Source organism: Ahaetulla prasina, chromosome 1 (assembly GCF_028640845.1).
Source record: "Ahaetulla prasina isolate Xishuangbanna chromosome 1, ASM2864084v1, whole genome shotgun sequence".
NCBI lineage: Eukaryota > Metazoa > Chordata > Lepidosauria > Squamata > Colubridae > Ahaetulla > Ahaetulla prasina.
The window spans coordinates 132,969,418-132,997,193 of record NC_080539.1 but is presented as its reverse complement, the minus strand read 5'-3'; the positions used below and the strand labels follow the sequence as shown (position 1 = coordinate 132,997,193).

General features: G+C 39.8%; 1 protein-coding gene across 1 annotated transcript in view; it reads right to left on the bottom strand.

Annotated features, from left to right (window-relative positions):
• The window catches only part of COL12A1 (collagen type XII alpha 1 chain), a 145,971-nt gene that overhangs the window by 51,164 nt on the left and 67,031 nt on the right, over window positions 1-27,776 (bottom strand). Inside the window, exons 24-37 of the mRNA XM_058176236.1 lie at window positions 25,515-25,660; window positions 25,131-25,260; window positions 23,972-24,111; window positions 22,926-23,055; window positions 21,233-21,372; window positions 19,388-19,520; window positions 19,262-19,288; window positions 16,821-16,963; window positions 14,816-14,945; window positions 7,085-7,224; window positions 6,701-6,830; window positions 5,000-5,142; window positions 3,879-4,008; window positions 923-1,065 (exon numbers count right to left, since the gene is read on the bottom strand). Of these exons, the coding sequence (XP_058032219.1) occupies window positions 923-1,065; window positions 3,879-4,008; window positions 5,000-5,142; window positions 6,701-6,830; window positions 7,085-7,224; window positions 14,816-14,945; window positions 16,821-16,963; window positions 19,262-19,288; window positions 19,388-19,520; window positions 21,233-21,372; window positions 22,926-23,055; window positions 23,972-24,111; window positions 25,131-25,260; window positions 25,515-25,660 (1,805 nt within the window). The remainder of the gene's footprint in view (window positions 1-922; window positions 1,066-3,878; window positions 4,009-4,999; window positions 5,143-6,700; window positions 6,831-7,084; window positions 7,225-14,815; window positions 14,946-16,820; window positions 16,964-19,261; window positions 19,289-19,387; window positions 19,521-21,232; window positions 21,373-22,925; window positions 23,056-23,971; window positions 24,112-25,130; window positions 25,261-25,514; window positions 25,661-27,776) is intronic.

The window sequence follows — 27,776 nt, the reverse complement described above, 5'->3', positions numbered from 1 at the left end:
GCTAAATTTGGAGTAGGAAGTCATAAACTATTTAAAAAATTGGAAGAATGCCCAAAACAAAAATTGAGAGCCAAAACTCATTCCTGCTGCTCATGTTTATAAAACACAGATATATGACGGTCATTAGAAGTGAATGGTAATCAACTGAAATTATCCTTCCATTGAGGTGGATTGAATTTGCTTCTACAAATATGTATTTTCTCATTCTTGATCACCTTTGTACAGATTACCAAAGTAATCCCTGACTATACTTTCTGCTCTTTAGCTAGTTTTTCTTCTTTTCTTTTGTTCAATGTCTGGTTCTCAGAGACTGCCTGGACAAGTCCCTGCAGTTTAGTTGGCAAGTTTTTTTCAGAAGTAGTGTCAGGTGCAAGCAACCAGAACATCTCTGAGGTTTAGGTGAAGATTATTATGTGGGTTAAAATGCCCTCATAGTAGGTTGCAGATGGACTTTTTAAACCCAGTTAAATCAGTGGAACAAGTATACCATAACTAATCTAACTATGATGGAGTCTAGCCTAAAGGTTGCAACGGGGTAAGATCTATTTCTAATAGTTCTTTTTCAGAGGATGAAATAGTTTTGCTTTTTCCAGTAAACATTTTAAAATGCTAAGATCTGTAAAATTAGCTTCACTGAGGAACATAAAGATTGAAGAAATAGTTATATATACTTCTTCCAAGAAAGTATTGTCTACATGTAATTGAGTAGCCTTGTCTTGGATATACAGGACAAGACCACCTTGTAAATCTTGCAATGAGAAAACAGTATTTATCATTTCATTTTTCATTCAACAACTTCCACACAATAAAGGCACTGAAATTAACAAGTACTGCAATTATTACTTTTGCAGCAGCAAAGTAATAGCAAATCAATTATATGAATATGAAATATTCATGAAAATATGAAAAAATATGAACTTACATATTCATCTATGGGGTCCCCAGAAACAGGACTATATATAATTCTATATTGCTGCACAGGTCCATCTGCATGATCCCACTGAACAGAAAGACTGTTTGTGGTTGGGTCAAATACTCTTATGTTCCTGGGTCCACTACGAGGCACTAAGACAAATAAACATTAAATATAAAATAAATTCAGTGTAGTAATCTTCTCAAAGCATGGGCCCTGCAAAAACTTTAGAGGGTCATAGACAAAATAGGGAAAATTGAGTCTTTTGAAATCCAGAACAAATAATTGCATTCCGGGGATTGTGCAAAACTATTTTGGATCAGCCCACAGTTTGGAAGAACTGAAACTTGGAACATTCTGGTTGTCCCGGATTTTGGATAAAAGAAAATCCAGATGGGGTATCACTCTCCTCCTCCACTTTGCAGCTCCTGGCACTGCATCTCTCATTTGCCCAGCAATCCCCCAATTATTTCTTCCCTTCTCAACCTCTTCTTAGCCTTTCTGGCTTTTTCCCTACTTGGGAAAAAAACAGCTGTTTCATTCCATGCATGCAGCAGACACATACAATATGCATGTTTTTTTTGGCAATACCCCATCTGAAACCAGAAGTTCTGTACACAGAATATTTTGCATAACCTTAACCTTAACAAATTGACTTTGTGCGTCAATTAATTCCATTGGCTGATTCTAACTCAATAATTTTCAAATGATGCTTAGTTGAAAAATGCACTGTTTTTGAGGATAACTAGGTCTCGAATCAGAGTAGTATGGATACTGAACAATTATGAGTATAGACAGCTAAAATTACTCTTCTTAACTTCACTGATTTAACTTGCTAGATAACAGCAGCTGTTAAATAAGTAAATAAATCATAGACTTTTCCAAAGTGGCTATATTAATAAACTTTATTTATACAATCCAATCTGATGATCCCTTCTAAATTGTGAATATTTTTGATTTGCTATATCCTTCTAGAATATCTTTGGGTTAATCTGGTTTCATAATCCTGGTGAATATTCAATATATAATATTCATGGCTTCAGAAATTTTCATTATAACAATTCAACTAAAATAATTGCATTTAGTAAAATAAAAATTAAAACTGGTCAAGTGAGAATTATACATTTATTCAATGTTTATTCAACTTTTACCAGCTAAATAGGAGCAATGCCCACACTGGGATGGCCAAATCAATATATAGTGGAGCGTTCATAAAATAAGCTTCATAGAAATTTTAGACGTTTATTTCCCACTAATTGAAATAAAATGGTCAGTGCTACAGCCAGTAATGTGTGTCTACCTCTGTAATGACCAAGCACAGACAGAATTATGCTTTCTGACATTGGACTTTCATCTCATTGGATTATTAAGTCAACTTTCTCATTGCATTTCTATAATTTTTATTTCCTCCAAAAACATTCTTCCTCCATCGTTGTGATTTGCCATCTTGCTTCCTCCACAATTCCTACAGTTTTAATCCTACTCTACTTATTCTTTCATTGTAGTGTCCTTAATCCAACTGAATTATACTCTGACTCTAGCCAAATGGCCTGTTGTGTCTCGCTCGCTTTCCCCACAGCCGGGTCCCTCTTATCTTCTGCCGAACGCTGAGGAATGTCCTGGCATGCCTCCAGCCCCCAGCCCTGGCTCCATGCCCAGGCAAACGGAGCAACTAGACCCCTCCCCTTCCCCCGCAGCATGTGAGCCTGAGGAATGTGAATTGCCAACAGCTGGAGCCTGGAGAGATCCTCACTTCAGGAGAATTGATAGGCGGCGTCAGCAAAAGGAAGGGAGGGGCAGGCCTGGATAAGTGCTGAGTCATGGAGCCACACCCCATGGCCTATATAAAGGATCTGCTTTCTGGCATTCTCTGAGTCAGGCAAAGTCTACCTTGGATTGCTGAAGTCACTTCCTGGTCTCCTGCCTGCCTTGAGAACTTTGCTAGGACTTTGGCAGAGCTGCAGAGGCACGCCTAATACGGACTTCCCTGACCCGGCCGTCAGCGGAGGAGTGGGACACGACATGGCCTCTACCCACTATTACAGCTCATCCAGTCTCTTTTCCTTCTCCTTTTCTTGTCCTATAATGAAGACCTTCATTCTCCAAAATCTACACATCTCAACCATTCACTGGGCAAGATTTGGAGCACATCATCCTTGTGAATATCAAAATTAGGAGACCTAAACAGACAAAATGCCTCCTCTCAAAACCATCCTTGAGGATGAAGATGCCTTTCTCTTGACCTTATCTAATATAAAATCCTAAATTTAAAGGTCTACATTTTTAGCCAAAACAAACGCTTTGTAAATTTGTACCAAAGGCCAGTAGTCAATTTGAACATATTACTATATTGACAATCTAAGATTGTAATTTTCAGTCGCAATGAACTGCATCTTTGTGTGTTTGATAATCCACATGTATATGAACATTTACCAAATTCTGTATGCTTATAGTTTAGTCTTTAATAACCTGTTTCCCTGAAAATAAATCCTCCCCGAAAATATTTAAACACACAGCTGGAAATCAGATAAGACGACAAGAGGGGCCCCATCTTGCTCCACACACCCCAAAATAGTAAGACCTTCCCGAAAATAAGACCACGTGCTTATTTTAGGATTCAAAAAAATATAAGACAGGGTCTTATTTTACGGGAAATACAGTATAAATATTGGTTTTAATTCCTCTGGATATTTTAAAATGGAACATTTTAAGTATTCAAAGAGTATACTTTAAACCTGTATTCAGAGACATGATATTGAACTAAATACAGCAAAGTTTTCTATGCAAGGCTTCCCTCATATGCATTCATTCAGTACCTCTAATAATTGAAACAGGATAAACTACATTCATGTAAGGCCCAGTGCAAAATATAAGAACCAAAACATATTTAGAGACCTAGGTAGGAAGGAGTAATTCACTCTAGTCAATCAGAGTTTAGCAGTAACATGCATGATTTTCTGCTTACATGTTCTTCCCTGTCCTGTACTTGGATCCCCTTCTCCATCACCATACAAAGCAATGACATTTATTGAATAAGGAGTATCAGGAGCCAGACGTTCCAATAAAACGTTGCGTGTATTGCTTGGTACAATAACCTAGAAAGAAAACAGTACTGAAATGTTGTCTGTAACTGATGGTGAGCTGTTGAATATCCTTCACCAGCCCAATAGACTGCTTAAATAGGGATGTAAGCTGAGAAACTACCTCAACACTCACTTGAAAGACTTGACCTGGGGATTATACTTCTGTATACACTCTTACCAAATTGTGGAAATGTCTAGAAATGTCAAAATGTTTGGCGTGGCTTTTTTTTTTTTTACTTCTATCCATCTGCTGATATACTGAGCTTTAAAATTTTTATTATTAACTTTTTCCTATATCCTGTTTCAGCCACCTGCCAAGGCACTGAGGTAATTTTTTTTATCTTTGACAATGAATCAATGAAGTAAAGGAGTGAAAGCTCAGAAAAACCTAATATTGGAAGTCACAAAGTGGGCTTCCATGATTGAGGGTGAACCTTAACTCAATGTTCTTACTCCTAGTCCAAACAATTAACTATTATACTGCACTGATTCTAAGCACAGAAGCATTTATCCACAAACTGATATTAAGTTATGAAGCTGTCCCTAAGAATGTCAATACTACAGATAATTCTTGACTTACAACCATTCATTTCATGACCGCTTGAAGTTACAACGGCACTAAAAAAAGTGAACTATAATTGTCTTTTACAGTTATGACCATTACAGTATCCCCATGGTCACAAGATCAAAATCCAGATGTTTGGCATGTATTTATGACAATTGCAGTGTACCAGATCATGTGATCACTTTTTGCGACTCTCCAACAAGCAAAGTCAAAGAAGAAGCCATATTCCTTTAACAACTTCGTTACTAACTTAACAGTTGCAGTAATTCACTTAACAATAGTGACAAGAAAGCAATGGAAACTAGCAATTGTGTTCATAAGTCAAGGACTACCTGTATATGACATTCAGAATATTCAGACATTTACAGTGGAATAGGATGCATTATTTCTTTTTCATCAACCAGATTGCTTTGGAAGTAATTGTATTAAATTACTTACAGATTCTGGTGGCTTTGTGGCAGCTAATGGATTATAGACAACTTTGTATTGCTGCACTGGACCTGGTGCAGGCTCCCACTGGACATTAAGGCTGTTTGTTGTTGGGTTGTAAACTTGGATGTTTCTTGGTGTCCCCCTCATCACTGAATCATACAAAACAAATTTGCATTTTTAAAGAAATATCCCTATTTGTAGACTCTGATCAAAGTATAATCATGAGACTTAACTATCATATCAGTTACACTTTAGGTTATCTGTGTAATAATATTTATGTAAATAATGTCTATATCATTTGCATGAAGAGATTATGTAAGTAGAGAAAATTTTCCAATAAGCATCATTTGCACAAGGATGTCATTCCCTAAATAATATCATTTGTGTCACCATGATGACTTCAATTTACTGGACATTGGGGAATAATCAATACTCTTCTCCACTTCCATCCCTACCAGTCTATTAAAAGTAGGTTCCATCGTAATAATTTTGCTATCACTGAAGAGGATCAGCTCTGGAAGAGAGAACCTGACAATACTCTTTCATATGTTTCTGCTTGGGCTAGAATACTCTAAAGCCAATGCCTGCATCTGGATTTGTTTTAACCATTTTATTAAATAAGTGTAAATCATTCTTGCAAGCAAATTAATTATGACTTTTTTGCCAATTTCAGTTCAACTTCCCTGTATTTTTTCTACCATACCTAGATTTTTGGGCAGAGTATAAACAGGATTTTTTTTAATAAAGTACCCATAAATCGTAGTTCTGAGCTCAGTCTTACAAAGAGCCCATCATTAAAACAATCTGGATTCATTAATTAACAAACTGGTTTTAAATGTGTTTTGCCATGGAGCTAAGCCAAAAATAAGCAAGCTACTTTCCGGTTTAGGATTATATAGGAAATGGGCTAATATCTACGAAAATACCTTACTAATTTAAGTCACTTTACTAAAGTATCAATGATTTGTACTATACTATAGCATAATGAAGTAATCTTCTTAAGCCCTTTACAATCAGCAAGCTACCTAATTCTATCTTTGGGCCAAATTGTGGCCCAAAGTCCCAACATTTGATGAAAAAGGAAAAAAAACTCCTCAGTTCTGAAAGTACATTTTTCAAGAGGCAACTGGACTTTCTGGTTTTTCTTTGAAGACATTTCACTTCTTATCCAAGAAGCTTCTTCAGCTCTAACTGGATGGTGGGGAATGGAAAGATTTATACTCCTTGCAGACAGCTGGTCATTTGCATTCTATTTAGCAAGTTGTTGAGGCCACTGTGTCGTCACCTGAATGGTGCAAATGGGTGTGGAGCCTTCTTGGAACTGTTGAAAGGACTGTGTTATAGATTGGAGATAGATGATGTCGTCTCCCTTCCCCTCTACCCCTAGTCTGTAACACAGTCCTTTCAACAGTTCCAAGAAGGCTCCACACCCATTTGCACTACTCAGATGACCCTGACAGCACAGATAAATCTCCAGGTGGCCTCAATGATTCGCTAAAAGAATGCAAATGAGCAACTGTCTGCAAGGAGTATAATCCTTCAATTCTCCACCATCCAGTCAGAACTGAAGAAGCTTTTTGGATGAGAAGCGAAACATTTTCAAAGAAAAACCAGAAAGTCCAGTTGCCTCTTGAAAAAAAACACCTTTGGGACAACCGTGACCAGGATGACTGAGAATCTCCATAGACACTCCTCAGTTCTACTTACGCGTTTTCCCAGTATCAGACACCCGGCCTCCATCACCTTCTGAGTAAACAGGGACGACGGTTACTTTGTATGGGGTGTCGGACTGGAGAGTCTTTAGAACAGCATAGTTTGTATTCCCAGGCAAAGTTACCTGTCAAAGTGTAAAATGGGGCATGTAATTGGAAATGTCATGGTGTTCTTAAAACTACTTTTTCTAATAATATAAAAGATGACCTTCATGTTCATTAAAGTTCTCCTCTTATTTTATCCGAATCTAAAATCCCGGGGGAATTTGTTATCAGTGGTGAGTTCTCCATAATTAAACAGGGTCACATCATTTTGAAGAGCCTCCAAGCCTCTGTACAGAAACTACACAGGTACAAAATATGCATACAAAACAATTACCATTTCTTCTGTTCCTCCTGCCACGGGTTTATAATACACCTTGTACTGACGCGGATTTCCTTCAGCATGATCCCATCGGACATTTAGCGTGCTAGTGGTTGGATCATAAACTCTAAGATTCCTTACAGTATTGAGAGGTTCTGAAGTGATTTAAAAGTATAAGAAAGAAAGAAAGAAAGAAAGAAAGAAAGAAAGAAAGAAAGAAAGAAAGAAAGAAAGAAAGAAAGATTAAATATTTAGATATGCATTAATATAAATCAAAGTTATATACCTTAAATGTGAAGCATGTTAAAGTTGGGAGAGGGTTGGCTATATAAATTGATATAACAAAGTAAATTGATAGAACAAGTGCTGCCCTAGTTGTGTAGAGTGGCATAAAACCGACACATGCATCTCTGTCATGTCCACTTCAATTGTTCATTCTTAAATGCATTGCATGGACAACCTAAACCTACAGTTTTCTTTAATCTAAAGGAAATGTAAAAACCTACTAAAAATGCTGCTTCTTGGAATACAATTCTCTGCTATTGCTTTGCTGCTGTTGCTGCTTTAATTCTGAAACTTAAGGAGGGCTGAGGAATTTCACTACTCAATAGCAATCCAGCTGTACTATTGATGGTATAACTAAGCTCTCCTGTTCCTGAAGCCATTAGCCTCAGTGGGTGGGAAATCCTGTCCTCACCTCCGCTGACAAAAAGGAAGAGATAGAATGACGTAATCTTTCATCAAGCTGGTTCAGATTAACCTATCTCGCCACATGGCTGTTTAGAAAAATAAATCTTTGTAAAAGAAAGACAAAATAAAAACCAAAGTAATAAAGATGTTTCCCTACCGTTAATCACATAATAGTTATTAAACTACTATCCTCATCCTTGTGGGATTATATGTACCTACCCATTACCACTATTAAGTAATTTCTCATAATAAAACACATTTGGGCAATGAGTTTAAATACATTTAACTCGGATGTATTTTCCTCTCTCATTCAAATCAAATATTTGGAAAAATCCAGATTTATTTATTTTTTATTTATTTTATTTTGTCACATAGTATATATAAGTGTAAGCATGAAATAACTATATAATATATAAGTATATATATAAGTATGAGTATGTAATAAATTACATAAATTAATTGGATATAACAAAAGGAAACAATAGGACAGGAACAGTAGGCACTCTTGTGCTCTTATGCATGCCCCTTTCATTAACTGTGTCACGCATGTGACACAGTTAATGAAGAGCACGCTTTTAAAGAATAAATGGGGAGGCATAAGAATCATATTTTCAAGGTTTAGAACTTTAATATATGTGTGTTAATATTTAATGATGACCCTTTAAGGGTCCAGCTGTAGAATGTCAACACAGTGTTTTTCAGTAGACTTTATCTTTATGGCTTCAACAGCCTTTTTTTGGCGGGGTAATACTCTGCTGATTACATAGATTTGAGGCGGTATTTTTCCAAACTGCATTCCAGCACTAGAGAGAAGTCCAGAGCCTGGAAACAACTGAATTGCAGTGGATAGAAATGGGGGAAAAAGGGAACAGTTCATTAAAGGGCCATGTATAATTGTGATGAAGCCATCCAGCTTTTTTTGTTATTTCTCAGTGCTCCAAAGTGAAATAAAACACCACCTCAGTCTGATTTGGACCCAAGGAACAGAAGCCCTATCTTGGGGAAAGAAAGCTGGAAGCTACACAATAGCTGTGCAAGATTTGTACATTTATCATTCAATAAAAACAATCTTCTGGAACAGGGGTCTCCCTTTAAGACTTGTGGACTTCAACTCTCAGAGTTCCTCATCCAGCTTTGCTGTTGAAGTAAGTTTGCTGTTGAAGGAGTTGAAGTCCACAAGTCTTAAAGGGGCCAAGGTTGGAGACCCCTGTTCTGGAAGAAATAAACATAGCCTCTCCCTCCTTCCCTCTCTCACTCACACATACATACCATTTAAAGAAATGAAAGCTATAGAAAGAAAATCTAAATATTAAATACAGGTAGTCGTCAAGAAACAACAGGCCATTTAACAGCTGTTCAAAGTAACTACAGGTACTCCAAAACTACATATGACCCTCTTTCAAAGTTAAAGCAGCTGCAGTGCTTGGAGAAGCTGATGAAACACAATTCAGCCCCAGACTGGGTGTTTGCAAATCTATTTGCTGTCCTTCTATTAATTGAAGGATCCAGCTAAGACTTAAAGGCGAGTCCTAGCTGGATCCTATAGGCAGTCAGATGCAAAAAAAGACCCAGCATCCGCCATTTTGTTGCACAAGTCTCTAGTCTGCTAAACTTTTGGAGATGTTGCTGTTGTTTTTCTTGCAGTTCAAGGGAAAAAGCTGTTGAAAGATTTCCTCTCCTTGTTTGCTTGGTTCTTCTACTTTTCTGCCTGGAGTCAGGGTAGTTTTTAAAAGGGATAGAGATTGGAGAGCAAAGTTTAGGTTCAGCACCTAATTGGGGGAAAGGAACAGTTCATTAAAGGGCCATGTATAATTGTGATGAAGCCATCCAGCTTTTTTGTTATTTCTCAGTGCTCCAAAGTGAAATAAAACACCACCTCAGTCTGATTTGGACCCAAGGAACAGAAGCCCTATCTTGGGGAAAGAAAGCTGGAAGCTACACAATAGCTGTGCAAGAATTGTACATTTATCATTCAATAAAAACAATCTTCTGGAACAGGGGTCTCCAACCTTGGTCCCTTTAAGACTTGTGGACTTCAACTCCCAGAGTTCCTCAGCCAGCTTTGCTGTTGAAGTAAATTTGCTGTTGAAGGAGTTGAAGTCCACAAGTCTTAAAGGGGCCAAGGTTGGAGACCCCTGTTCTGGAAGAAATAAACATACATTAGCCTCTCCCTCCTTCCCTCTCTCACTCACACATATATACCATTTAAAGAAATGAAAGCTATAGAAAGAAAATCTAAATATTAAATACAGGTAGTTGTCAAGAAACAACAGGCCATTTAACAGCTGTTCAAAGTAACTACAGGTACTCCGAAACTACATATGACCCTCTTTCAAAGTTAAAGCAGCTGCAGTGCTTGGAGAAGCTGATGAAACACAATTCAGCCCAGACTGGGTGTTTGCAAATCTATTTGCTGTCCTTCTATTAATTGAAGGATCCAGCTAAGACTTAAAGGCGAGTCCTAGCTGGATCCTATAGGCAGTCAGATGCAAAAAAAGACCCAGCATCCGCCATTTTGTTGCACAAGTCTCTAGTCTGCTAAACTTTTGGAGATGTTGCTGTTGTTTTTCTTGCAGTTCAAGGGAAAAAGCTGTTGAAAGATTTCCTCTCCTTGTTTGCTTGGTTCTTCTACTTTTCTGCCTGGAGTCAGGGTAGTTTTTAAAAGGGATAGAGATTGGAGAGCAAAGTTTAGGTTCAGCACCTAATTGGGGGAAAGGGAGGGGGATCAAACAAACGATCCCTCCCAGCGTTTTCTGTTTTATTTATTGAAGAAATGTGGCTTTCTGGGGAAGGGAGAAGGTTAAGCAAGCGAAAGATTTTGGGAAGCATGCGAAGAAAAAGAGCCTTTGGGGTTTTTTAGATAGGGCTTTTTTAAGGGGTGGGAGGGCTAGGGCGGGCGTTGGGGGTAGCCCGTCGGGTGGGGGGCCAGTCCTTGCGCGTGCTCGTGACGGTCCTTTAATGGGTTCGGAGGTTAGGGGGGGAGATTGCGTTCCTGTTGGTGAGGGTGGTTTTATTTGCACGGTAAGTGGGAGGGGCAGATATGGTGGAAGGGGGGATCATATCGTCCTGGGGGGGCGCGCGTTCTATGTTTGCAGGCGATCGCGCGCCCCGATCCCCCGTCCTTTTCCCATTCCCCAGATGGTCAAGACCCTCAGAGCCTGGGCCTTCGGCTCATGCTATGCAACGCACGGTCCGTAGTCAATAAGGCCCCCCTAATACACGATCTTATTCAGGGGGGCGCTGCGGACCTTATAGGCGTTACAGAAACCTGGTTGGGCACGGAAGGGGGCGTGCCCCTTGTTGAGATGTGCCCGCCGGGTTTCCGTGCATTCCATCAGCCGAGGGCTCAGGTAGGGGTGGGGGGGTGGCGGTTGTGATTAGAGAGAGCCTAGAGCTGAGGGAGACCACTATACCTCAGATTGCCGGGTGCGAATCCCTCTTTGTGAGATGGGGTCATAGGTGTCAGATGGGCTTGCTGGTCGCGTACCTGGCTCCTTGCTGCGTGACAGCTGCCCTGCCCGAGCTCCTGGAGGTGCTTGCGGGGGTGGCAGTTGAGACCCCCAGACTTTTAGTCATGGGGGACTTTAACTTGCCATCTTCCGGCTCGTCATCGACAGCAGCTCGGGAGTTCACGGCTTCCATGACGGCCTTGGACCTGACCCAAGTAGTTGATGGCCCTACTCACATTGGGGGTGGCACTCTGGACTTGATTTTTGTCTCTGGTCAGTGGTTGAGAGATCTGGACTTGAAGGAAATAGTCATTGAACCTTTGTCATGGTCAGATCACTCTCTCCTTCGCCTGGACTTTCTGACCGCCATTCAACACCGCAGGGAGACGGAGCCGATACGTTGGTTCCGTCCCAGGCGCCTGATGGACCCGGAGAGGTTCCGGACGGAGCTTGGGCCACTTCCTGAGGGGCTGGCTCACGGCTCGGTTGAGGAACTTGTTGCGGCCTGGGAACGGGCCGCGGCGGGGGCCTTAGACCGTGTCGTGCCTTTGCGGCCTCTGACCCGCACAGGTCCCAACCGCCCTTGGTTCTCCGAGGAGCTGAGAGGATGAAGCGCCGAAGAAGACGCCTAGAGAGTTCCTGGAGGTCTAGCCGTTCGGAAGCTGATCGGACACTAGTGAGGTCATATAATAGGGCATAACTAGTGGGAGTGAGGCAAGCGAGGCGTAGCGACGCCTGCTCGGTCATTGCATCGGCAGATAACCGCCCAGCGGCCCTGTTGTGGGTGACTCGTTCCCTCCTTCATCAGGGGGAGCGGGATGACCCGCTGCAGGGACGTGCTGAGGAGTTTAACGGTTATCTATACGATAAAATCGTTCAGCTTCGGGATGGTCTGGACCAAAATTGCGGTGACTCAGGTGAGACGGCTGAGGGTGGTCTTGGTGACATTTTATGGGATGAGTTTGACCCTGTGGCTCCCGAGGACATGGACAGGTTGTTGGGTAGGCTGAATGCCACCACGTGTTTACTGGACCCGTGCCCCTCCTGGTTGGTGCTGGCCACTCAGGAGGTGACACGAGGCTGGCTCCAGGCAATTACGAGTGCTTCCTTGGTGGAGGGAGTCTTCCCGGCCGCCTTGAAAGAGGCGGTGGTGAGACCCCTCCTCAAGAAGCCTTCCTGACCCGCTGTTTTAGGTAATTATCGTCGGTCTCCAACCCGCTCACGGCGAAGGTTGTAGAGAGTATGGTGGCATATCAGTTTCCTTACACCTGGATGAAACTGTCTATCTAGACCTGCTCCAGTCCGGCTTCCGCCCGGTTACAGCACTGAGACGGCTTTGGTCGCTGGTGGATGATCTCTGGAGGGCCAGGGATAGGGGTTGTTCCTCTGCCCTGGTCCTATTAGACCTCTCAGCGGCTTTTGATACCATCGACCATGGTATCCTGCTGCGCCCGGTTGGGGGATTGGGAGTGGAGGCACCGCTTATCGGTGGTTCTCCTCCTATCTCCGATCGGTCGCAGACGGTGTTGACAGGGGCAGAGGTCGGCCCGAGGCGCCTCACTTGTGGGTGCCGCAGGGGTCGATCCTCTCGCCTTCTGTTCAACATCTATATGAAGCCGCTGGGTGAGATCATCAGTGGCTTCGTGTGAGGTACCAGCTGTACGCTGATGACACCCAGCTGTATTTTCCACACCGGGCCACCCCAACGGCTATCAAGTGCTGTCCCGGTGCTTGGAAGCCGACGGGTCTGGATGGGGAGAAACAGGCTCAAGCTCAATCCTCCAAGACAGAGTGGCTGTGGATGCCGGCATCCCGGTACAGTCAGCTGAGTCCACGGCTGACTGTTGGGGCGAGTCATTGGCCCCGGCGGAGAGGGTGCGCAACTTGGGCCCTCCTGATGAACGGCTGTCTTTGAAGATCATTTGACGGCCGCTCCAGGAGAGCTTTTACCAGGTTCGCCTGGTGCGCCAGTTGCGCCTTTCTAGACCGGGATGCCCTATGCACGGTCACCACGCCCGTGACGCCTCGCCTGGATTACTGCAATGCTCTCTACATGGGGCTCCCTTGAAGGGCATCCGGAGACTGCAGTTAGTTCAGAATGCGGCTGCGGGTTATAGAGGGAGCCCTCGTGGCTCCCGTGATGACACCTATCCTGCGCAGGCTGCACTGGCTACCTGTGGCCTTCCGGTGCGCTTCAAGTTTTGGTAACCACCTTTAAAGCGCCCATGGCATAGGGCCGGGTTACTTACGGGACCGCCTACTGCTACCGAATGCCTCTCACCGACCCGTGCGCTCTCACAGAGAGGGACTCTCAGGGTGCCGTCAGCTAGGCAGTGTTGCCTGGCGACGCCCAGGAAGGGCCTTCTCTGTGGGGGCTCCCACCCTCTGGAACGAACTCCCCAGGACTCGCCAACTTCCGGACCTCCAAACCTTCCGTCGCGAGCTTAAAACACATTTATTCATCTGTGCAGGACTGGACTAGATTTTAAATTTATAGGGGTTTTAAACTGGTTTTAATATTTATATTATTTTTAATAATTTGGCTTTTAGAATAAGTTTTTTAATGGTTATCTTAATTTGTACATAAATGTTTTTTATTTGCCTGTGAACCGCCCTGAGTCCTTCGGGAGATAGGGCGGTATACAAATACGAATAAATAAATAAATAAATAAATAAATAAATAAATAAATAAATAAATAAATAAATAAATAAATAAATAAAGCACCTCCAGAAGCTTCTGCCTTTACATGCAGGGGATGGCCTCCCAAAGGCTAGCAACAGTCAGGGAAGGTTTGTATCCTCCCAGTTGTTGGGACAGAAAACTCTGAAAGGCTAGGAAACTGGTCCTTTTTTGCCTCAGAAAGGCAGGAGGAACTTTGGCAGGAGGAAGGGCAGGGGCAGAATTAGGAAAGCCGGGCACACACAGCGTGTTCCTGCCCCATTGTTTCTCACTGCCAAGACAGCCAGCTGTACAAGGGTTGGCATGTGAGGCACCCAAGGGATAGAAAGGAGAACATGGGTTGAGAGAAGCCTTGGGAGGCCTGAGGCAGGTGGGCTAGTGCCTGCACTAGACCTCCCAGGCTCTCCCCCACCCCGAGCTCCCCTTTACGATCTGTGCATTCGTTTAACAAATGCAGTAGGGCAAGGGTCTACAAACTTGGCTCTTTTAAGACTTGTGGACTTCAACTCCCAGAGTTCCTCAGCCAACTAAGTCCACAAGTCTTAAAAGAGCCAAGTTTGCAGACCCCTACAGTAGGGAGACCAAGGATGGCTGGTATTTGAGGCAGTTCCTTTAACATTTGTCGCGACTTCCAACCGTAACGGGCAGGATCCATTATGGCTGTAATTCAAGAACTACCTGTACGGACTCAAAATAAATCCTAATTTGAATCCTACTGTGGACTTGAATACAGTGGAATGATGTGAAAAATAGCAAACTAAAGAGAAACGTTTTTTAGAAATTGATAATGTGGCTTTTTAAAAAAAAAAGACTGAGGGCCATATCATCATGAACTCCAAAACCTGCCAACATCCCCAAATCATTTAAAAATCTCTTTTGTGATTCTGTTTCAGTGAAAAACAAAATGCTCAGGATGGTTTCACTTACTAGTCTTGCCCCTTCCTGATATTTGTCCTCCATCCCCTTCGGCATAAATCGAAGAAACCGTAATGCGGTAAGGGGTATCAGGCCTCAGCTTCTGAAGCACAATGCTGTTCTTGCTTCCTCCTACTGTGGACTGGAATACAATGGAATGACATGAAAAACAGCAAGGCAACAAACTAAAGGGAGTTTAGTCTGAAAAAGAATTATGTTTTGCATGTTATACAGATTCAGGTTTCTAGCTCAGAATGACAGCATTGTGACTATTTCATTTAACATTTTATAACTTGTTAGGTGGACATTTTTTAATTGTCTACCTGGTTATTTGTCAGACACAAGAATGACAAGACATCAGTCAATGCAATGATTTTTAAAAATAAAAGAATTGTTTTATTTCTGCATATCAGTTAAAAATATAAACATGAGAATGTGTTGTGTCTGTGCCCTCCGAGCCGGGCCTCTTGCCAAAAAGTGACTTGGAAAGTGAGGGGGAAGGGCCATCAGGACTTACCTCGGGAGCACCGGCTTCCCTGGCTCAGCTCCAGGAGCCAGAGGCAGGCCAGGTGGAAGAGATAACGAGGCCTCCGTCCCCTGACTCCTTTCCCCCCAGGCCACGCCTTCAGACCCAGCTGATGGCAATCAGGCCTGGCTGGACCCTAGGTTTCGTAGGCAGGAGAGGCGGGAACAACAGAAGCAGGGGTGGGCAGGCCTAGGAAGTGCTGAGTCATGGGGCCACACCCCACAGGATATAAAGGCAGCAAGAGCTGCTGTGCCTCTTCATAGCAGGCAAATCAACTGATTAACTAAGAGCTGAAGTACTGTTTGTTCCTGGGTGACTCATCGGCGTCGAGGGAGATAACAAAGACACTTGGCATACGCTCGCTAGTTTGCTGCCAGAGCTGATAGTGCCGGCTAATTAAGCCATCGCTCAGACGGAGGCGAGGGAGGACAGAACAGAATGCGCATTTGACTGATTAATTAAAATTGGCTACATAATACCTATAGCTGCCTAGCATAGGCATTTGTAGGGAAAAGAGGAGGAAAAGGACAAAGGTATAGCATGACATCACACTGCAAAACCTGGAACCTATGCACATGTATCCAAAGTCATATCATCACATAATTGCCTTTTTGTTTTTCCATCGTCCCGGTTCGTAACTGACTCATTGATCCCAGGGCCTTTGTTCAGTTTTTATTATGGAGAGTAAGACAGATAATATGACAGGAAATTTCAGCAAAATCCAATTGCAAGGACACACAGCAAAATTAACTGTATATGGTTCATAACATAACATATGTATATCTTCATAATCAACATCCAGCTACGTGTGTTTTTCTCTATGGGTGAGCTTCATCTATTTTAGAAATCTTGCATGGCTTGAAGCGCAGCTAGAAGTGTTATCTGTTACAAGGATTATGTCTGCAGTCTTGGCAGGATTAGTTTGAGATGTATTCCCTAACTCTCGAGAAGTTGCCTTCAGCTGCTCCTGTGAGGTATTTCTAGTTCCTGTCATATGTAGATATATACCTGTAATGATGGCTTGTTGGAGGTTCTTTTACTTATGATTCAAACTACTTGAAACATTATCCTGCAACTTTTCTCTCCCTCTCTTTCAAGTAAAATTCTACACTGAGATATTTTTTTTATCTAACAGTCAATATTTCCTCTTTGTAATGTAGGAAGCAAACTTTGACCCGATTATGGAAATATGCATGTTAAAACTATAAAAAAGAAGAAAAAAAGACCTCTTCAGAGTGTTAGACTGTTAAAATTTTTAACAATCTAACACACTGAATAGACCAGGGGTCTCCAACCTTGGCAACTTTAAGACTTATGGACTTCAACTCCTAGAGTTCCTCAGCCAGCAAAGCTGGCTGAGGAACTCTGGGAGTTGAAGTCCACAGGTGTTAAAGTTGCCAAGGTTGGAGACCCCTGGAATAGACCATTTTTTCTTTCTAAAAAAACTTTTTTAAAAAACAGTGAATGCTTTCCCTCTGGAGAATTAATTACCGAAAGTTCAGCACCATCGCCCGTAGTAGGTCGGTAATTGATCCTGTAGCGTTGTACCCGTCCAATGGCAGGATCCCACTTGACAGTCAAGCTATTAGATGTTGCATTATATACCTGGAGATTCCGTGGGGGACTCGTTGGTACTGGAATGAAATTATTAAAAGAGTTGCTGAGCAGAATCTTATAAAAAATAAGTGTGCAGTAAAATCAGTCTACACTACCATATGAAAACTAGGTCCTCATGTCTGAGAAAAATATTTTTTAATATTTTAAATTAAATTGGGTTTTTATTTAAAATTAAACAGAACTGTCTAAAATATGGAATTTAAATAATTTTATCTTCACCAACATATAGTAAGTATATTTTAATTGACTTCAATGTATACCAAGTAACATTTATAAAATACTACTCTGCCATATTGCACTGGGGAACCCAAAATGACAGACATGCAACTTGCCAACTATGTGACTCTAGGTCAGCAACTAACTCTTAATCTAATCTATTTCATATAATTCCTATAAGGATAAAATGAGTGAAGATCATCAACCAATCTATCATCAACCAATCCATTACCTCATACTTAGAAACAAACAACCTACTCTCCAACAAACAATTTGGTTTCAGAAAAAAATTATCATGTAACTTACAACTTCTGCACTGCAAAAACATATGGACTTCAAATCTTGATCAAGGCAAATCAATAGATGCAATCTACATAGACTTCTGCAAAGCTTTCGACTCAATAGTACACGATAAACTTCTCCTAAAACTAATATCCTATGGCATCTCAGGACCCCTCCACAAATGGATATCTGCTTTTCTGTCTAACAGACAACAAGTGGTCAAAATTGGCAATGCTCTATCAAATCCTGTTCCTGTCAAGAGTGGCGTTCCTCAAGGCAGCGTTCTTGGACCAACACTCTTTATACTATACATTAATGATCTTTGTGACCATATCTCAAGTAATTGTGTTCTCTTTGCTGATGATGTCAAACTATTTAACATCACAGACAATACTTCTATCATTCAAAACGAACTTGATCATCTAACGCTTGGTCTAAAATTGGCAGCTCAAATTTCAACCAGCAAATGCTCAGTCTTACATATAGGAAAAAGAACCCAAAACTAAGTACATACTAGATGGACATTACCTTACAGATGACCCCATCCCGTTAAAGACCTTGGAGTTTTCATGTCAAATGATCTAAGTGCCAAAGCCCACTGCAACTACATAGCAAAAAAAGCTCTAAGAGTTGTAAACCTAATCTTGCGTAGTTTCTTTTCCAAAAACACCACACTATTAACCAGAGCATATAAAACATTTGCTAGACCAATTCTAGAATACAGCTCGCCTGTTTGGAACCCTCACCACATCTCTGACATCAATACAATTGAACGTGTCCAGAAATATTTTACAAGAAGAGTTCTCCATTCCTCTGAAAACAATAGAATACCCTATCCCACCAGACTTGAAATCCTAGGCTTAGAAAACTTTGAACTCCGTCGCCTTCGACAAGACCTAAGCTTAACTCACAGAATCATCTATTGTAATGTCCTTCCTGTTAAAGACTACTTCAGCTTTAATTGCAATAATACTAGAGCAACTAATAGATTTAAACTTAATGTCAACCGCTTTAATCTAGATTGCAGAAAATATGACTTCTGTAACAGAATCATCAGTGCTTGGAACACTTTACCTGACTCTGTGGTCTCTTCCCATAATCCTAAAAGCTTTATCCAAAAACTTTCTACTATTGACCTCACCCCATTCCTAAGAGGACCATAAGGGGCGTGCATAAGCGCACAAACGTGCCTACCGTTCCTGTCCTATTGTTTTTCTTTTCTTCTTTCTATATATATGCTTATACCTCCTTATATTTACCCATATATGTTTATATACTATATAATCTTTTGTATGATTCCTACATATATTGTTGTGACAAAATAAATAAAATAAAATAAATAAAATAAGATGAAGAGAATTTCATTTGAATACATGAAGGAAGTTAGGATGTCTGTACATTACTTTCCCACTAATATAACAAATAATAAAAGTCAAGGTCGAAAGCTTTGGACAAGATCCATGATGCATACTATTCAGTATTCATAGCATGAGAGATCTATGGTGCAAACACAGTATTCATTGCTTGCATCACAACATTTTATCTTCAGTTTATGGCTTCTAAAAATATGCTATAATTCAGTGATGCCTCAAGATGCTCATTGAACATGTAAGATAAATGACTCAAGGGAATTTTTTATACATAAAAACACACACACACTGTCTCTCTCTCTCTCTCTCTCTCTCTCTCTCTCTCTCTCTCTGTGTGTGTGTGTGTGTGTGTGATTTTTTTCCCCCAGGGATATCTATTTGCTATCTTTCCTATTCTTTCTACTAGCCCTAATTTGTAACATGCTAGCCATGAAGTGAAACACTTACCTGGTGTTGTTATAGGCACAATGGTCACTGTAAAGAAAGATACAACAGAGATTGAGTGGGTGTGAAACCTGTGCCCTTAAATCATCCCAAATTATTAATTAATTAAGGTATTTCAAAATTGCGTACATGTACGTTCACTGCCAATCAGTTCGTCACTTTCTGATTCATCAGGATAAATTGCAGTAACTGAGATGTCATACAAAGTGTCTGGGTTAAGATTTTCAAAAAGTTGCGTATTTTCATCACCATTTAGAATTGTCTTCAAAAATTATGGAGGAAAAAGAAGAAAAAAAATTAGAAGAGGCTATATACCAAGGAATTAATGTATCAATCATAAACATTTTTAATATGGTAAAGTATATCCTATAAAATATGCAACTGTTAGCCTTTCTCAAGGCCCTAGAGAACCTGGTGGTTTCTCCAGGCATTTGCATTAGGTCAGGGATCTCCAACCTTGGCAACTTTAAGACTTGTGGACTTCAACTCCCAGAGTTCCTCAGCCAGCTTTGCTCTGGGAGTTGAAGTCCACAAGTCTTAAAGTTGCCAAGGTTGGAGACCCCTGCATTAGGTGATTACATGAGCTCTATTGTTGAGCCTCTGGTAGCTCGGCAGACTAATGCAGTCTGTTATTAACACAGCTGCTTGCAATTACTACAAGTTCAAGTCCCACCAGGCCCAAGGTTGACTCAGCCTTCCATCCTTTATAAGGTAGGTAAAATGAGGACCCAGATTGTTGGGGGCAATAAAAGTTGACTTGGTATATAATATACAAATGGATAAGACTATTGCTTAACACAATGTAAGCCGCCCTGAATCTTCGGAGAAGGGCGGGATATAAATTCAAATAAAAAAAAAAACCTGATGAGTTTTTCAGTAAGTGAAGTTATTGTTTACCTTTGGGTGCCATATTTGTGATGAGTTTTCAAACTATCTCCCCCACCTCACCTCTCTCACTCACACTCATATACATACACATGTATATAGTTTTATATAACCAATCCATTCATCTTCAAGAGGTACCATCAATTCTGAATATCTATCTATCTATCTATCTATCTATCTATCTATCTATCTATCTATCTATCATCTATCCATCCATCCATCCATCCATCATCTATCATATTTCTGAACCACCCATTTTCCTCAAAGAGGGACTTTATATGTGATGAGAAGGGACCACTCCAAAAAATTCACCATAAACAATCATCTTCAATAAAACCATCATCTTTAATAAACAGATGTCACCAAGCCAGCCAGCATTGGGCTTTACCTCTATATGAATTACTGGATTCTATTATTGCAGCCTCACATATTGGAGAAAGGAGGAAGAAAAATCAAGTTTCTTGATATTCCTTAGCTACAAATACATTTTCCAACATTCTGACAAACATTAATTATCTTTAAGGGTCAATCTTTTGGGGCTGATGGGCACTTCTAGAATTTTGAAAACATATTAGAAATGCTCTAAGAAATGATTGCAATGGAGATTCTTATTTATAAAATAGTTACCACAAAGGGAGTGACCATCACAAGACATCTTCTTACCAGAAGAGGTAATATTTCTCTTAATAATCTTCTCTAGATGGGGCCAGAGGCTGATACTACAGGTTCCCATTTAGAATAGAATAGAATAGAATAGAATAGAATAGAATAGAATAGAATAGAATAGAATAGAATAGAATAGAATAGAATAGAATTCTTTATTGGCCAAGTGTGATTGAACACACAAGGAATTTGTCTTTGGTGCATATGCTCTCAATGTGCATCTGTTTATCTTTCAATTAAATATATTTTAAAATCAGGTTTAGGAGGAAGCCTTATACAGTAGTAGCCAAGAAAATATCCACAGACACATAGGATCTCGGATTTTAGTTATAAGTAAATGTAACTGCTTAAATTTCATATAATCACTAGATTAACGCTGCCACACTTGTTGAATTTACTCATTTTCAAGAATCCAAAAATTCCTACCTCCTGTTTTTCAAGTTCACCATAAGGCCCCCACATTACTCTGTAGAGAGCTACGTCAGGTGCTCCATGATCCCAAGTACCTCTGAAACTAGTTGTGGTTACTTGATCTGTTCTCAAATTGAGTGGTGCTGGTACAGGTACTGTAAAGTGGAAAAGAGAGAGAAAAAGTCTAAACATCTATACTAAATCAGTAGATACAGAAATTTATTGTGTAAGATCTTTTTGTTTTGTGTGTAACAACAAGGAAATATACACAATAATTTCCCCCCTTAGAACAACCTTCACTTTTTCTAAAGCTTCACATATATTAAATGTTGCTGTGACTAATATTTACATATGGCAAGTTCAGGCCCATGAATGCTGAGAAAGACTCAACAAGTCATGTTTCAAAACTCTATTTCAATGTTTTTTAGAGAGGGAAAGATTAATTAGGGAACTGCGGAAGTGATTCAATTTTCATAGAGTTGAATGAAAGACGTGGTCTTATTGCTGTAATAAAGTAGAAGATGACCTGTTTGTGGGTCTACCAGGGTCATATGTACAGTTATTGTAGAAAACTATCACAATCAAATAGAGATGCTCTTACATTGCTTAACTGGAAGCATTATGACATAAAAGATACTAATTAGAATATGGTGGACTGAAAGCACAGACGCAATATTGTTCATGTGAAGCTATGAAATTGAAATAAGCCTAGTTTTTCAAGGTATGTATCTTTAGGTTTAAGATTGAAATATGCCACCCGTACTGTTGATAACAAATTTTTCAACCTTTCTGGTTGGGATAAGAAGAAGCCTATCCACTATTAATAAAATGAAAGAGGTTTCATTTCAATGATTCCAGATAATTTTACTTACTTTAATCAGATACGGAATCTATGTAGGACTTCAGAAATGGGACTATTGAGTGTAATGAAGCAATAAAGCTTACGTTGTTGGATGATAACCGTATATTTACAAAAAAAAACACATTTTCATAGTCTTGTCACATAGGAATCATCTACACATTAACTCAGCCAATCAAAACTACACATCATCTTCACAAAAACTACATTCCCCAATTTTCAATGACTTTCGTCATTTTATTGTCATTTTACCCACTAAACTTTACCTTGGCAACAGCAGTAGAAACAAATACTCAGCCCAAAGAGTAGAGTAGAGTAGAGTAGAGTAGAGTAGAGTAGAGTAGAGTAGAGTAGAGTAGAGTAGAGTAGAGTAGAGTAGAGGAGAGAGAGGAGAGAGAGGAGAGAGAGAGGAGAGAGAGGAGAGAGAGGAAAGGAAAGGAAAGGAAAGGAAAGGAAAGGAAAGGAAAGGAAAGGAAAGGAAAGGAAAGGAAAGGAAAGGAAAGGAAAGGAAAGGAACTAATGAACCCAAAAAAGCCCTGACTTTGGTCATGGACAGTTATTAGGCATGCAGAGATCTGTTCATGATGCACTTCAAACTGTGAGTAAACTTTATGGTGCCATGGCTTTTGACTCATACTCATACACTTGACACTCAAACACAAAGGTTTGCAAATGCAACACACAACTCTAGCTATCTATTTTAGCTAACAAAGCTACAGCATTCTAATATATTCTATTCTAATATTATTCTAATAATATTTTCAGCATTATCTTCTTTAAAACCGTATTTCAGGCCACACCCTTGTATGAGAATCTAAAGAAGCCCATTAAGCAGCAGCATAGACTTACAGGTGGTGGCTTCTGCTGCTACTGGCACCGACAGCCCTTCATCATATTCTGCAGCCAGTTCTACATGGTAGCGTGTTTTTGAAATAAGATCAGGAAGAGATATGCTGGTCTGGGATGGATCCACTTTTACCTGCATAAACAAATTAGCCACATTTTTCCCTTGACATTTTTCCTAGCCAGTAGAAAGTTTACAACTATTTCTAATATATTAGAATTCTAATATATTATTAATAATGGGTATAACTATGCAATATGTTTATTTTCAAACAAGCTACACTATCAGATGTTAAACTGCATATATTATCTTGGATTTTTTCAAACATTGAAAGAACAAAATTCTACACTTCTCCAATGATCAGCTTAAAATATGTGGCACTTTCTTTATTCGATCTGTTTGAAAAGTGCAATGCTGCTTGTAGCTGTTCAAACTAGTATTCCGATATGTGGGGTAAGTATCACATTCATTCAAATCCTAAATTGACTCAGGCGGCTACAAAGAGATGCTATGGCTCTCACAATATATTGTGCGATGATGTCATTATGCACGTGAGAAAAAAATTACATTATTTTCAACATGTCATTACATGAATATCGTTAAATCACAATAAATTTGATTTGTTGCCTAAAAATCCCATTTCCATTGCATCAAGATATGGCAAATCAACTTTTCACTATGGTTATTCTCCCTGTTTATATTACAATGTTTTCTAAATGACTGAATCAGGATAAAACCAAATATTGTCTATTTTTTTATACAGCCTGATTTCCCATCTCTATGCTAATGTTCCCATTTTTAAAATTTTATTTTAAAAGCGTCCTCTTTTTTTGCTATGCAGGTTCATGCATCATCCAATTTAGACTTCCATTTTGCTTATAATAATAAAATCCTACTCATGGTACAGTATAATCACAGTATCCTTAAAGCCAAAGAAACTAAAATCATTTGATCTTAAGTTTACAGATCATGGACTTCAGCTCTTATTTACTTCTTAACAATACCTATAAAATGATTCTGATTAAATATTTATTTTCACACACAAATTTACCTCTTTTACTTCATTTTCTTCGGCTGCTTTATATTTCACTATGTAATTACGAACGTTTCCTGGAGCATGATCCCAATTGACTTTCATGCTGCTATGAGTAATATCATTTAGCCTTAATCTTTTTACTCCACTTAAAGGTACTGAAAAACAAACATAGTATTGTCCAAATTCTTAGACAACATTCCTCTAAATAAATAAATAGCTTACATATAGCCAATCTATCCTATGTCAGAAATGTAGATGACACCTTCACCATAATAAGAAAGGATCAATTAAAGAACACCCTAACACCAATTAGAGAAATCCCTAAGACCGCTCCCACCCACATAGACAGGCAAGTCACTAGAATATAAACTGACAGCAAGAAGCACTCCTTACTAGCACTGATGATGTTACCTAGTTAGGGTAATGAAACATCTGCAAGAAAACAAGCAAGCTCATAAAGCACCAAGGACCCTTCATTTCAACCCTGAGCTACACATATTCTCCTTTGTTGGCAACTTATCCTACTCTGAATTTAATTTAATTATTAAATTAATACACCATCTATTATTCATCCATTCATTCAGTTTCAGTTTAAAAACTGTTGTACAGAACTGCAGAGGAAGACAACGTTTTTGAAGACAGTATCCCTATTGTTACAAACCAAATAGGTAAAGTTATATATAATAAAGAAATTATCTTTTCATTTTTCTGGGGAAAATACTTCCCAAAATCTATGCTATCCATGAAAAATAGCTATATAAATCCCAGCCGTTACTAGAAAAAGAATTCCAATGGTTGATGTTCCAAGCTTAACATCGATGCTTTCAAAATGCTTCAAACTTCAGTATCTTTTCACGAAAAGTTACCTAACCCTTTGAAAGAGTTTAAGTCACAAATAGTAATCCATGCTGGCTGAAGTATCTAGGAAGTGCAATCCTAGCAGAGCAATCTTTGTGGTAAGTGCTTACAACTGGCAGTAATTACACTGCAGATATATGTAAAAAGGAGTTTGATGGCACTTTTTCAATCTAACAAGTTTTCTTAAAAGGTGTAAGCTTTCATGAGCTCCTTCTAATTTTTGGCTACCATGGACTAACACAGCTGTTCACTTATAGGATCTCACAAATCACGATGGCAACAGGCAAAATATTTTGAAAAACTGTGTTATTCCTACATGTGACTTCCTGAGTAGTGAGTGGATCACTAGTGAGGTCACCAAAAGTTGAATGAACTGTTAAAGTATACTCAGTGTTTGGAATCAAGTCAACCAGCTGTACATCAGTCACCGATGCTCCAACCCGCATCTAGAAGAAATAAATAAAACGAAGAGGCAAAACATCAAAATAAAAAACAAACTGTTTAAAGATATTTTCTTAGAAAGCATTTATTGCCCAGGGTTACCTTGAGGTAAGATGGGCGACTTGTAAGTTTTATAAATAAATAAGTAAATAAATCACACCTGTGGATACATTTGATTTTATACTGTAAGCCAATATCTGGTTGTTTGGGTATATAAGAGCAAATATAAGTATCTTCTCTCTCTCGAGCTAGTTGTTACCTCTTTTTCAGTTGCTGGTATTGTGGCATTGACAGGCTCATATAACAACATGTAGCCGGTCGCTCCTTTTACAGGTTCCCACCGCACACGCATCGTCCTTGAAGTGACATCATAAGCATTCAAGCTTCTCACTGAAGGGATTGTCACTGTGAAAAACATACATATTCACTTCAGCTACTCATATCTACAGTACTTATTTCCCCCTTTATCGCCCAAACATTGGTCATTTCACTTCTTTCTGGTTTGGGAAACAGACATTGAAGGAGAGACTGATTGATTGTTGGAGCTTTTATTTACTGTTACTGGGATAATGAAGGATTGCGACATGGTGACCAACCAATTCAAACGCAGTCACATTCACGGACCCATGCAGACCTTTGCTATTTGCTAAGGTTTGTTGGAACAAGAAAGATGTTAAATAACCTGAAGCTTCTCATGTAGAGATTACTACTTTTCTTGTGACCACCAGCAGAATTTTTTTTTAAAAAAAGCTTCCAAAAGCTCTTTTTTTTTTTTTTTTGGTCTCACGCCTACTAACACCACGATACCAATGGAATGGGCAGAGCCAATTTTGTTTAGCCCACCTTAAAAGGTGCTAAAAATATCCATTTCGTCCTGTAACCCTCAAACTTTCCAACTGCAAAAATAAATTAATTAAATTGTTGGTGCTACTTATTCAAATGGTCTGGAAACCATAGACAAAAAATTCATGCGGGGAAAGGGGAAGATTGAGTAGCTTCCTGGTGGCCAGGCACCAAAATCCAGATGACTCATCCTTCCTCTGGCATAGGGCCAGTGACGCATTTCTAGCTTGCTAGGTAACCATTGCATAGGTCCTATGCATTCCTATGAGTAGGCATTCCTTTGGGAATAAGTTATCAAATTAAATATTCCATGCCTGTTTAGGGATCAGGTTGATAAATAATGGTAAAAAAAACCTATGAAGAGTCAATCTTATTAAGCAATTCCTCATGTGACTGATTCTTATCTTTTATGTAATTTTAAAAAAAATCATTCTCTGTTCTATGGTCTGAGCACCAACTGGCAAATGCTTTTTGCTTAATATATTACAGATATTAAGGTTCCAATATTTTTTGTTTTATATCCTGGGCTCCTTTTAACTAAGACAATGAACACATGTTAGGAGGTTATGGGTTAAAAAAAAATACATCATGTGGCTTATTTATGGTTTATGTATCTTCATTCGTTCTTTCATTCAATATACTGTATATGAATCACCCAAAGTGCAATACATCTCTAAGCAGTTAACATCTGGTTGAAAGCCACAAACAAACATTTCAAAGCAAAACACTAATGCACATCACATCTGAGGCCTTTCACATGTCTATCTACTCCCCCCCTCCCCCCGAACATTGACTGGAAACAGCTTCAGATGAAGGAGAACCACTGCAAGCCTGTGCCCCATAAATCCCAATCTCCTGACCTGCTCTAGATGGAACCATGATTAATGGTATCAGTAGCCACTGAGAGATCGAGACATCACCACACGTGCCAGAGATAACTCTTAAGTGGCACTTCAGTGCTGTATCCAAATCTGGAACCAGATCCTGATCCATCTCTGACTCTGCATTCAGTGAAGGCAGTTGAAAGTTCCCAAAGATCCTAAGTCTGGGAAGCTCCACAAGCAATATAGTCACTGTCAAGCAACTTAAAGAGGAGAGCTTCTTACATAGCAGGGAAAGTGGTGCAGTAGCAACTGTCCTATCTAACCCCTAGAATTTCAATAAGGTGGTTCCGGATAACTATCCAGAATTATCCTTCTGAAAGCCACCAGTTTCCCAGGTGATTATGGGCATTCCATCAACTCTGTCTTGGGGATGCAGCAAGTGCAACTCTTGAAACACAGCGAGCAAATTTCTGAACCATCTCTACTTCTCACCCCATCAGTCATATCCTGGTCTCTTGAAGGGACAGAATTCAGAGGACTGCAATGTGAAATCAGTAGGCAACTTTTACATACCGTAGCAGCTTCGATATCATCTATGGAGATTCTCAATCATCCAGGTTATGGTTGTCCCAAAGGTGTTTTTCCAAAAGGTAACAGGGCTGTCTTAGCTTTTTTTTTCCTTTGAAAACTTTTTGCTTCTCATCCAAGAAGCTGGAACTGAAGAAGCTTCTTGGTTGACAAGCAAAACATTTTCAAAGGGAAAAAAACCTCAGAAAGTCCAGCCGCCTTTTGGAAAAAGTAACCTTTGGGCCAGTTTCAATATCCTTCACCTCCAATCTCCTAAAGGTAGTCCT